The sequence below is a fragment of the Aythya marila genome (assembly GCF_965140915.1).
Source record: "Aythya marila genome assembly, chromosome: 22".
Taxonomy (NCBI): domain Eukaryota; kingdom Metazoa; phylum Chordata; class Aves; order Anseriformes; family Anatidae; genus Aythya; species Aythya marila.
The window spans coordinates 1007380-1020136 of record NC_139063.1 but is presented as its reverse complement, the minus strand read 5'-3'; the positions used below and the strand labels follow the sequence as shown (position 1 = coordinate 1020136).

At 43.0% G+C, this 12757-nt stretch overlaps 1 protein-coding gene across 2 annotated transcripts; it reads left to right on the top strand.

Moving 5' to 3' along the window:
• The first annotated feature begins 4332 nt into the window (after window positions 1–4332).
• Window positions 4333–11930, top strand: LOC309886674 (zinc finger and BTB domain-containing protein 8A-like). 2 transcript variants are annotated; one of them, XM_082777774.1, is made up of 4 exons: window positions 4333–4489; window positions 5554–6515; window positions 7022–7191; window positions 7595–11929. In XM_082777774.1, the coding sequence occupies exons 2-4, from the start codon at window positions 5576–5578 to the stop codon at window positions 7925–7927; spliced, it is 1443 nt and encodes a 480-aa protein (XP_082633900.1). In that variant the 5' UTR covers window positions 4333–4489; window positions 5554–5575; the 3' UTR covers window positions 7928–11929. The 2 variants fall into 2 exon arrangements, with proteins under 2 accessions (XP_082633900.1, XP_082633899.1); XM_082777773.1 differs by lacking the exon at window positions 4333–4489 and having other exon boundaries at window positions 5413–6515; window positions 7595–11930.
• The last annotated feature ends 827 nt before the right edge of the window (window positions 11931–12757 follow it).

Genomic DNA, 12757 nt, shown 5'->3' with positions numbered 1-12757 from the left:
CAGCATAGATGAAGCCACTGACACCCTAGGCTGAGATGCTGGCGGAGCTGCAGCCTCCGTTAGCACCGCAGTCGAATTTGGGGCTTTTCCCAAGCTGAGAACTTTGGTTAGAGGACAGCCTGCTCAGGCAATATTAGGCCTACTGCAGACGGGAGATTCCTCCCCATGCTAAACAAATTAGGAAAAGTAATATGACTTCCTTGGCATTTTGAGAAATTAAGTGACCTCCTAGCGACCTGGAGGCTGACCAAGCCTTTGTGTTTGTAGTGGAAGACAACAAGGAAGCAGCTAGGGATCTTCATGAAGAAAGCTGAACTACAGAAACCACAGAAACTGAACACAGAAATCACTACTGGCTTAGTCACGTGGAGAACTGGTGATAGTCAAGTGATACTGAGGCAAGTGAACTAAGGTGAAATGCAGGTATTAGCTAGCAGCATATTAAATGAAAATCATAATCTCCTCCTTAATTGATTTCTGGAGTCTTAGCTATGGTTCCCCTATCTCCAGACTGTGTCTGCGTAATTTAGAAGCTCCTTCATTAAGGCTGGGACGGACGTGGCCTTATCTGTTATCTGTATACTTTGTATTTCGCAAGGTGTTACAGCCTGGAACACTGGAAAGTTTCCTGAGATGGAATGATGAATAACTCAGCTATGAACTAAAAATACTGTATTTTTGCATCACACAAATTTCTCAAAAGCTTTTGAATAGGCAGATGTTCTCAGAAATGTAGTTTGACGCTGCAGAAAGAGCCTCCTGCCAGCACTGGGATAAGTCCAGTGGAGTTATCAAAGCCCAGGTGCTGGGTCCCCAGGGTGTGGTGACACCCGGCCTGCAACAGGAAGCGTAGCAGCACACCAGATAGTGCCCATAAAAACAAGCAGCAGCAAGCGCCAAGTGGGACTTTGACTGGAACTGCAGCTGGATTGCAAAACTTGGGATCTGCCTCGGTCAGGGACACCTCCACCACCATCTGCCTCCTCTGAGGGCTGAGCAAGTAAGCTGTTCTTGCTGCTAGAAACTGTAGATAGTAATAAGCCATGCTGATTGCTAATTTTTTAGTGTGATAATAAAGCTCTAATTATACCCGCAGTCCTGTGGCTGGTCCTTATTCTACCAGGGACCCCTAAAGGAACCTGCTCGTTGGGCGATACACTGTTTTTAAAGCAACTATTTTTGCAAGAGCATGGATTAAAATTCCTGCTGTTCACATCTTCTCATTAAATGCATTTTACATGCAGGAAAAAAAAAGAGAAAGAAAGCGAGCAACTAATTAATTCCCCAAGTATGGTAAATTTCTGATTGCATAAAAAATATCCAGCTATTTCTTGCATGGCAGAAAGACAAAATAAATTGTGTATACTTTAGCCCAAGGTTATATGTAATCTTACTTGTATTTAAAAATAAAAACCGGAGTAAATTCATATTACTTTACTCACACACTTGAGAAAAATCCATTACCATTCCATCCAATCCAATCCAACAAGTTAATCTTGTGAATCAGTACATGTCTCCTTTAACTATGGTATGTCAGTTGTTCTGGTCTACACTCTTGAATTTTCTTTGGCAAGAAATATCATGATATACCTAAAGTCAGAAAACATCCCATAACTGAAATATGTGATTTCCCTGAAATATTTGTGTTACAGAAAAAATCTTTTAACTGCTGCAACTGTTAACTATACTTTCACACTTGGTTACCAAAACCCAAATAAAACAATGCACAGTCTATGTTAATAATTTTTGTATCAGCTCCAACAACACTGCCCTTTAAGTCATTTCTAAGTTATTTTCTAAAATGCAGACTATCAGTCTTGTACCTGAAGCACTCCTCCTCCTGCTGCCATGAGCAGCACCTCCTCTGCATAGTTGCTGAGTTTATTTCCATTGGATAAACTCTCTGAGCAATATCTCAATTTCAAGTGGAACTTGGTTAAATACAGCATCTCTAAAATTTAGAAGTGCAAAGCGCTAGATTAAACAACTGCCCTTCTAAAATCAGTGTATTGTTTTTGATGTGTTATTGTGCAAAACAGGATGAAATTAGTCCCTCTGTATGACAAAACCAACAGTCTGTTCCCTGGCTGTTCTTAACTGCCACAAGCAGCCTCCTTGGCGAGGTTTCTGAAGTATTCTGAGTAAAGCACTTGCAACACCTTTAAAAATTCTAATTAATCTACTCTAGATATCACTGCATTTTTTTCTACCTTTAAAATTCTGTTACCTCTTTCTAGCAGATGGAGAACCCTTGAGCTCCCACTGATATTGATACGAACTGCCAAGCTCAGCACTCTCTGGTACACAAGTGAAAGTACCTAGTAAATGAAAAGTCAGCTAAGTCAAACAGAACGAATACCTACAGAGTGTTCTTTTCAGAAGGAAGTTTTCAGCAGATGAAGAACTGAAAAAATACATAGGATGTTACATATAAAGTGGTGCTACTTAGCTGAACTGATAGGCAAGTACATTATTAGTAGCCAGGAGCAAGCTTCCAGTGGCTTTAGGAAGTCAGGGCTAGCAGAGGGATAATTAACACAAGGGCAGCTGCGAGAGCTCCTCTGACCCATTGTCTTGTTCACAAGAGCAGACGAAAGCAGTTACTCCATGGAAGAGTAAGAGAAGCAAACAGCAACACTTCTACCTCAATCTCCTCCAGCCTCCTCCAGTTTATGACTTGGCGGCTTCCAAAGGCACGGGCACTTCTGCATGGAACTCTCAGGTCTGTCTGTGACCACGTCTGGTACACCCCTGCACCACTCACCAACACTTCACATCCACAACAGCCTAGGGCAAGAAGTTCCAGTGCCTAATCGCACGTTATGTGAAGAACCACATCCTTCGGCTTGACCTGCCAGCTTCATTCGCTGTCACCTGACTCTCTTAGCAGAATAAGCAGTGAACAACCAACCCCTATTGATCCTGCCATGATTTTAGAGATTTCCATGGATCTCACCTGATTATTTTTTTTTATTTTACTCGTTTGGATACCTCACACTCAGACATTTGTACAAAGCTCTGGCACACTTATATCATTTCTCCTCTCCCTCTCTGAACAATGACAGGTTCCCACATACATTCCTTAAGGTGAGTGACACCAGGGTTGCAAACAGAGTTCAACATGCTCTATTAATAGAGAAGCTGGTAAGAATCGAGAAGCTGGGTACGGGAGTTGTGTTGGGTTATCCTGAAAAGGGAACGATGAGCACAAAGAGGGCTGCTAACGATCCTCTGGGCTGGCTTTGGGATCAGTTCAGCCCAGTTCAGTACACGGTTCTGACTCGAATGTAAAAGCAAGATGGATTGTGTGACATTTGCAGTTGACACTGATCAGAGATGACTAAGAACCAGCAATGTAGCATGGCTGGAAAGGGCTGGTCAGTTGTAGGTACATAGTTTCAAATGTTTCCAGTTGATAATTAACACCATTGTCCAGTGGACTGAAAAGATTCATGCAAAAATACTGTGTAAATTCCAACACTTTCTCATGTTCAAGAATGATTAATTTAAGCTGGTCAGCACAGAATGGAGTCTTGGACAAGCAAATGGGTCTCATGAAAGGTTTTAAAAGCGTGGCCTGCATATAAAAATGTGAGAGGAGATGGAATTTACAAGACAACAGATGTTGATTAAAAAGGCAGTATTAAGATGATGAAAAATATTGTTACAAGATAAACGGATATAAATTGAATATGAATGCATGATATATGGGGAGAACGTTTCTAACTATCAGAGGAAAAAGTCTTTAGATATCTTTCTGCTTTTTCTATAGTGGGGAAAGGAACGTAAATTGTTTCAAGATGGAATGTCTTAACTTTATGGAAGGGAGGGCTAAAAGGACACAAAGGATACAGTGAAAACAGAATGGCTCACATGGGAAAACAAATATTTATGACAAATAACTGGGGTGACAAGACAGAAGAGAAAAGACCCTGGCGGTAAGAAGAGGAAGGAGAAAGATACCAAACTTCCAGTGAGAGAAGTTAAGAGGTTTAAGTAGTAGGATTTCAGACATTATGCATTTTTTTTCCCCAGAAGGTAACTGAGATAGGAAAACATAAGATATTGCATCTCCTCTTGAGTAATCCGCAGGCACCTTAAAGAAGGATTTGGGTCACCAGGACCCCTGCTACACATAAAGCTGCGAGAATGAAGCATCTAGGGCATCGCATCCCCTCCTGGGCAGCATGTGGGTGTGGGAAGAGGAAAGCAGCCCAGACTGCGGGGCGAGCAGGCGGAGGGAGCTGCTGGGCTGCGCCTGCATTCGGTGCGTTGCCCCTTTAATTGTGTCCCCAGCCCTCGGGCGTCTCTGTCCAACGCCCACGTCAGCAAATACCTTTTGTTTCTCTCACGTTCGGGCTGCCAGGGCTCGGGGCTGCGCGACCAGCACGGCGCCGTGAGCCGCAGCGAGCCCCGAGCGGGGGCCGGGACCCCGCATCCTCCGCCTGCTCCTCCCGGCCGAGCGGCAGCCGCCCGCGGAACCCAGCCGGTGAGTGGCGGCTGCGCAGCCCCGCTCTTGGGCTCGGGCTCGGAGCGGGCGCCGGGGCCGGGGCAGCCCGGGGCGGGCTGCGGCGAGGGACGTCGGGGGCTCCGGGGCGCCGGGAGCCGGCGGCAGCGGGGGGCGGCCGGGCTGCGGAGCGGCGGGGAGAGCGGCGCGGGCGCCATTTGCAGCCCCGGGCGCGGCTGGAAGGAGCCGGGCGCGGCAACAAAGGGCTGCGCGGGAGCGGGCGGCGGGTGCGCGGCGAGAGGGGCCGCGCGGGGCGGGCTGGGGCGCTGCCAGCGCGGGGCGGCCGCGGGCAGCGGCAGCGGGGCCGCGCCGGGCACCGGGCGGCGGGCGGCGGGGAGCGCCCGAGGCGCCGGCTGAGCGGGAGCCGGGGCTCCGGTGGGGCGAGCGGCTCGGGGGGGCTGCGGGCTCCGAGCCGTGCCGAGCCGCAGCCGCCGGAGCGGCGTCGTGCCCGGTGCTGCCGCCCGCGCAGCCGGGAGGTGGCTCCGCGCCTGCCGGGCGGGGGCCCTGCGCCGCCGGGCGTCCCGGGCTGCCCGGGAGCGGGTGAGCGGCGGCGGCCTCTGGTGGTGTCGCGGAGCCCGGCCGGGAGCGCTGCGGCCGCCCAGGGCTCGGCCGCCGGGTGCCCGCTCGCGGTGCCTGCGGCGGCGGGGAGCCGGGCCCGGGCGGCGCGGCCACGGCACGCCGGGGATGGGGACAGCGTCCGAGCGCGGCGGCCGGAGGGCTCCGCGGCTCCTGGGCTCCGGTCCGGGCGCTGCGCGGCTCCCCGTGGCTGCGCGCATCCCGCATCTCTCGCGTGTCCGAGCGCCGCGCTGGAGCACAGATGTGGCTGAGATTATCGTGGTCAGGCGTACCGGGCTCTGCCATCCCCTCGGGCTTTTCTCTTCGAAAAAGGCTGAATGATCGTGGATATTGTAACTTAAACGGATTTACAAATTTAAGTCTATTTATATGTTTTTTTTTCAAAATATCTATACAACTGGTTTTTGACATCTTTTACGGAGTTGCACAATGCTGAAATCGAGATTCTTTATTTTTTTTCTATTTCTTAGAGTGACTTGCATCTTGTCTGGAATGGAGATTTCTTCTCATCAGTTTCACCTCTTGCAGCAACTAAATGAGCAGCGCAGGCAGGACTTGTTCTGTGACTGCAATATCCTGGTGGAGGGAAAGGTCTTTAAAGCACACCGAAATGTGCTGTTTGCCAGCAGCGGGTATTTCAAAATGCTCCTTTCACAGAGTTCGAAGGAAACTACTCAGCCAACGACAGCCACCTTCCAGGCCTTTTCTCCTGACACATTTACAGTTATCTTAGATTTTGTGTATTCAGGCAAACTGTCCCTCACCGGTCAGAATGTCATTGAAGTCATGTCAGCAGCAAGCTATCTTCAGATGACCGACGTTATCAGTGTGTGCAAAACATTCATTAAGTCTTCGCTAGACATCAGCGAGAAGGAGAAGGATCGCTACTTCAGCCTGTCAGACAAAGAGGTAAATTCAAATGGCGTGGACCGATCCTGCTTGTACAGCGCTGGCTGGCGAGCAGAAAGCAGCCCCCCGCATTCCCACTTAAATCCAGATCAAGGGACTTGCATGATGGGTGGAAACGCTTGGAGCAATTTCAACTACTATCCTGCTTCTCAAAGAAATGCGCAGCAACAGCTGTCCAAACATGACCAAAGGCAGGATTCCATCAAGAAATCCCGGCACCTGGGACTACAGCAACCTTCTGACATTCCTCACTATAAATCAAGCAAACTGGAGGACAGGGCTGCTGAGCCTGCTGGCCACATTACTCAGTCCGAGGAGCAAGTTCAGATTGAAACAGAAGTTGAATCTCCTCATGTGGGATACCAGTACGGTCAAGGGTCTGATGTGATCTCAAGAAGCTTGGCTGTGTCACAGCAGGAGCACGAATCACCCCGTTCTTCGAGTAAATCCAAGTCTTCAAAAGCAGATGAGCCGTATGCAAGCATGCCCTCTATTCTAGGTGTCATGGGAGGCTGGACTGAAGGTAAATTTGTTTTAATGCTGCAATCATCTGTTAATCATCTGGTGTCAGTGAGAAAATACACATTGCTGAAAGAGTGTGCGTTTACCAGAAATACATTTCCGTTTTCCAGAAATGTAAGCTTGGAAAGCAAAGCTCTGTTTTTCAGTAATTATGAATAAATGAAGTAAATGAATAAAGAAATAATTACGAAGAAATTAAATCAAGGTAGTCTTTCAAAATACATAATCTTTAGTGTCTCTACAGCTCCAGACTCATGATCATCTTGGTTTTTTAAGCTCGTTTTAATATAGCTAATGGTCCACTCCTTTTCCTTTGTTGCATTACTGTGTAATTTATAGGAAAACACAAAATCTTTGTATTTGAAAAGACCTATGATATATTTTTTTAAAAAAACAGGAGTGATTTTCTGTTCTGTTTCTGTTGCTTTTCATAACTAGAATACAGTTTCTTAGAGCGTGACTGGAAGTGTTATGACTTTTTTTTTAAATAAAATTATTTCCTAACAGATGATCTGCCCAGGATGAGGTTCAAGTGCCCGTTCTGTACTCACGTGGTAAAAAGAAAAGCAGACCTAAAGCGTCACCTTCGCTGTCACACAGGAGAGCGCCCTTACCCTTGTGAGGCATGTGGGAAAAGATTTAGCAGGCTAGATCACCTAAGTAGCCATTTTCGAACAGTATGTATTTTTAGTAACTGCATGATTTGTTCAATGTGTAAATCTGTCTCAGTAAAATTAAACACAGTACAAGTGTATCTGGTTGATACATTGACTCCCATAAAGAAGAGGTAGTAGATAATTAAGCTGGTTTTGTTTAAGTCAATTTGAAGCATAATTCCTATGAGAGGGGATGCATTTCTTTGTTAATTGATGGTTTGCAAAGGTAGTGTGCTATCTAAGTCCTGTAGTAGAGCTTAAGTGGACAATCACAGCACTCATGATTGTTTTATTTTTAAAGTTTGATGACTTCCTCAAAATGAGTTAATGCTACCACTTGATGCTACTCCAGCGCTACTTCTGTGATCTTAAAAACACTTCTCTCTGGATAAAATATCAAATTTATTCATTTCAATTTTCCCAGATTCATCAGGCTTGTAAACCTATCTGCAGAAAGTGTAAACGCCACGTGACTGAGCTAACAGGACAAGTGGTCCAAGAGGGGACAAGACGTTACAGACTCTGTAATGAGTGCTTGGCTGAAGCTGGCATAGACAGTATTCGCATTGACTTGGAGGCTGAAGCACCCCTTGAATTTCCAGCAGATGGGGATAAGGATTCCAGGTGGCACTATGGAGAAGACAACAGATCTGATGTGGAGATTGTGGAGGATGGGTCATCCGACTTGGTCATTCAGCAGGTTGATGACAGTGAGGATGAAGCAGATGAAAAGGATGTAAAACCAAGCATTAGGTAGTTGCAAGATGAGCGTTAGTACGTTCTCCATTTTACATGGAATTCCTGTCCTGACCATAAACCCTCCACCAGCCTGTTATTGTACAAAGACTTATTGGTTTCTCTTGAACAGGTCCGGACTTGCATGTTTATGGACATATCATTGGGTCCATTCTGAGTTTTGCTATTGAAATACCCATACTTTGCTTCACTAGAAATAACCCATTCTTGAATGAAATGATGGCTGAACATGGACACTGACGTACTACATGGATAGAAGTCTACTACTTTCTGTAGTAGACAGTGGGTCTCTTCTCAAAACCTCTTTCATGGGGGTAGGGTCTAAATACTCTTCTTGAAAAAAAGTCGCACACCATTGTAAATTACCCAATTTTTACACTTTTAGAGATGTTTGCTTTATATGTGGTATTTCCCAGTGATGAGAAAAGTCTAAGTACCCCACCGCCGCCATCTCCACTGTAGAATATAAAGGCAACTGCTCTTCAGCATTCAGAAATGAAGATAATCTTCCAGGAAATTTCATGAAGTCTTCATATTATGATTAGAAAAGCTGGGCAGAGAATTAAGAAAAAGCGCGTAATTTTTTTTAGCACATATATCTGGAAAAGCACTTTCTTGTAAAAAAAAATATTCTAATAAGGAGAATCTTTAGCAGATCATTCATTCAAGACTTATTTCCTTACAAGAAAATAAACACATGAATGCTAGTCCCAGTCAATGCATCAGAGATAAAGTGGTTATGAATATGGATCAGTAATTGATGCCAGTAGATGTTTTATTCATTCTGAAAATTGGGAACTCAGATTGGAGTGTGTTTTAATAGCCATTGGTAAAATAATTAATTTTTTTTTTATATAAAACATCTCAAAAGTGGCAAAGTGGCATGACTGGTAGCCCTGCATCCACAGCGTTGCTATTGGCAGTGGCAGCTTTTCAATGCCAGCATGAATGAAACAATCCTGACAAGGTTACTTTGGCTGCTGTGTTCTCTCTTTGTTCCCTGTTTTATTCACCATTAATGGAGGCAGAGCCAACTTGTATAGCATGTATACTCTATCGTTAGAAATGGAACTGATGACGTTTTACATCTGAAACCATTAACTACTCTTGTTTGTATTGACCTACCCTCAGTTTAAACTGGTGAGTTTTAAGATGGAGTCCTTATCGATTTATATATTCCCAAAGTCACCCAGTCACCAAGAGAACATATTCTAACCTTTTTCAGTCTATGCTGTATGCCAGTGAAAAATATGTATTGAAAGTTATAGGCATCATATTTGTTTAACTTCACCTACAATTAGACTACAAGAGATGAGATGATTAATGTTGAAGAAAGTTTCCTTTTAAAACAAAATTAAGTCACTTTGTTTTCTAACTTGGTGAGTTCTGCTTAACCAGCACTGCAAAGAGGAGAGGAGGAGAAGTATGCTGCTGGGTGGTTTTACTTGGCATTTTCTTGGACAGAAATGAGTTTTACTGGTCTTTATATTGTGATCGTTGAACTCGATGGGTACAGGCTTAGGAAACTTTGTCTTTTTTTAACAATTTTGTAAGCATGTTTGGCTGAAACCTGGGGTTAATTACAGAGCAATTACATATATATATACACTATATAATCTCTTTCCCAGGGACAGCTAAGAAGTCACTATTTTATTTTTATTTCTGTAAAAACTGTATAGCCTTGTTATTATCATATTTACCAGAGTGTGCAGCATTTTCTTACCAGGCTGCAGATGGCCAGCCTAGGTGCCTCACAACTGAGAGCTGGAGCACATCCTCAGTTGATGGTGCTAGCATTAAGCACTTCCCTCAAACATGCAGGGTGTCGAGCAGCACCCAGTCTGTATGTTCCAAGGAGACTGTTCTTTTTCCATTTGTCCAGTTGGGAAGTGATATTTTATTGCTCCTACAGAAATTAGTGTCCATTGGCTTAGACATGGGGAGGAGAGGAGGAAAAAGGGGAGAATTTACCAAACTTTCTGATAAGCTGTACAAAAACATCTTTTCCAAACAAACTTGCCTTGATTTTATGCTTCCCTTTGCTCAGCAGTCCACAAAATGGACTTGACGTGAAAACAGCTAGTTATTTTCTTGGAGCTTATTACTCCTAAAATTCATAATATTAAATGGTTAAGAAATACTCCGCAGGCAACCATAACTAAATCAAATATATAACAAATATATATATAAAGGAATACAGAATAACTTCAATCAATGGCAAATTTTGACAGAAAATGCTTGCCAAAATAGAATTGAATAGATTTTTCATTTCCCTTTAAATTAAGCAGTATGCACAATGCTGGGTACCAGTGCCTGCTGTCCCAGAATACAAAGTAACTGGGATTAATTTCTGTCTGTGTTTGGGGACTGATTAAAGGGAAGTACATTGGGGGATATACAGTGTCACTCTAGGCCTGAAATCTTAACTGCCAACTGCAAAGGTAAGACTATTAAGTGTTCTTGTATACCTGAGGGAGTTTTTAGAAGCAAAGGAATTTCTGGATCAATACTCAATTTAATTAGATATTGTAAATCTAAGAATAGTGAGGACCAGATGCTTCAGAAAAAAAGATGTGAAGTGGCTATAATGGGCAAATGGAACAATCTATCCATATGAAGACATTAACTGTAGGCAAATTAATTGCTGATTTGCCTTGGCAAACAAGGGTTTTTACTGCTTTTATACGTTGTTATTCTCAAATAGCGTACTTAAATATTTGTAGTCATTTTTAAAGTATCTTATTAAGCTTGGAGTTTTAGCCCAAGGCTGCGATACCCACAGGTCAGTTACGTTTTATATTTTAAAAAGGTTACTATTTTTACATTTGTTGCTTTCATTTCAGTTGTTGTTCCGTTATTTTTGTATTACAAGACAAGATAAATGTTAAGTGCCTTATGTTTTCTATGTCATTCATTTTACATAGCCGGTCATGTATTTTTGCTTGTTTTTCTTTAAATGAAAGTAACCCTATTTTGATTTCTTTTAATCTCCTTGCATTGCCTCTGATAACTGTCTTCATACTCTTGTCAGGCTCACAGGCTGCTCATTAGCAGAAGTAACATTTTTTTTCTCCAAGGACGAAAGCAAAGGGCATAAAGGATTGTTCCCACATAATTTAATTTACCTGACAACAACTGTTTTGAATGATGCTTTTAGAACTTTGTCAGGTCACAAGAAAGACACCTGGTTTTATCTTTAGATGCTAGAGAAGTCTGTATAGGACTGCATTGGCTTCTGCTGATATTGATCTGTTCAGATTCTGTTTCTGTACTGCCATTGTACATCCAAGTCAAAGTTCGGAAGGTTAAATTGTAGTGCAGCATTGGAACGGGCAGTTCAGAGAGCAGCCTCCTAGATTGCTGCCCTTGAAGGTGTTCCAGATTTGGCTAGACAAAGCATGGCTGATCCAAGATGACATTGGTGCTAGCCTTCTTCCTCTAGGAGGTGGGACTGGAGACACTCAGAGCTCTCCTGTGACCAGCAGTTCTATGATTTTTGCTACTATTTTTATTTTTCCTTGTACATTTTTCATCATCATCATGACTCTTTCTGATTGCTTTGAATGCTCTTAAGTGCTACTTCTTAATGCATATTTTGATTCTTCACTGGTTTTCAATATGCCATTCTCTTGTCTTCTGCTTTTCCATTCCTCGTTTACTCTGATTAGGTGGTGGGTGTCAACTTCAAGAAACGTTCCTCTTATACCTCTATTTTTCTGTGCAATCCTGGGTTCCTTGTCCTGTTCCTCCGTCTGTACTTTGTCATTGAAAGACTGTCTCTGTTTGCTTGGTTTATGTTTATTGTGTTCACAAAACCACAGTCAAGAGTAAAGACATAGATTCATCATCCCCCATTTAGTGTCTCAGCTTTAACTGTCTTATTTTCTGGCAGCTATCTTGCTGTTCCTTAAAAAGATGAGACATGGAATCAAAAACATCTTCCTTCTCCTGTTTCAGGTAATTCATAAACAATTCCACATGCCAGGTAAACCTATGATTTACTTGATTTTGTTTTCTCCTTCAACTGCTGCATAAATATACCCCAAATTTTTGTTTTCCATTAAGTTATCTAAAGTTATGTATTTATTATAAAAAAAAAGAAAAAGACACTTGTCTTTCTTTTTAAAAGGTTTGGGAAAACAGGCTTTCAGCTGTTATTTTCACAATTAATACCAAAAAAATACCCAAAAGCTCAAAATGAATGTCCTTTTCCAAACATTTGGTATATATTCAATTCTCATTCTGAAGAACTGAGATGAAAAAAAAAAAAAGCAAATATATTTGTTTAGTGTGAGCTATGAAAATATTTGAGAGCCCCAGAGATCTCTGTAGCAGAAAAAAAAATGATTAGATACTGACAGTGACTGCTGCATGTATAATGCTTTCTTTACTCCTGGCTCTTCAGAAGAAATACGCCATCCTCCATGATTTCGGCACTCTTTCAATTTTTCAATGAAAATTTATATATATATATATATATATGTATGTATATATATAATTCTGCTGGTATTATAGAATATATTCAGTTTCTTCCCTGAAGCATCTGGTCACTGTCAGAGATTATTCCATTACCTAGCTATGCCAATGTCTACATTTCTTATATTTTGGTTCCTATAGTCTGCAGAAGTACTTGGCTTTGAACTTCAGATAGCCTAACCGGGCTAATAGCACTGTATCTTCAGCTCCATTTATTATTTAAATTGACCTCGATGAAACTGAAAAATGCCCGACCTGCCATCTGGCTACAGCTGAATCAAGGACTGTTCCTGGGTCCCTCTCTGACAGTCATTAGCATCTGTTAGCATAACAACAGTGCTATATAGCTGAGCGT

Bases quoted from the DNA above. Each gene is read 5' to 3' on its own strand.
- LOC309886674 (XM_082777773.1), top strand. From the start codon at position 5,513: ATGCTGAAATCGAGATTCTTTATTTTTTTTCTATTTCTTAGAGTGACT. The intron at 6,516-7,021 runs GTAAATTTGTTT...ATTTCCTAACAG, and splicing joins CATGGGAGGCTGGACTGAAG to ATGATCTGCCCAGGATGAGG. The intron at 7,192-7,594 runs GTATGTATTTTT...CAATTTTCCCAG, and splicing joins TAAGTAGCCATTTTCGAACA to ATTCATCAGGCTTGTAAACC.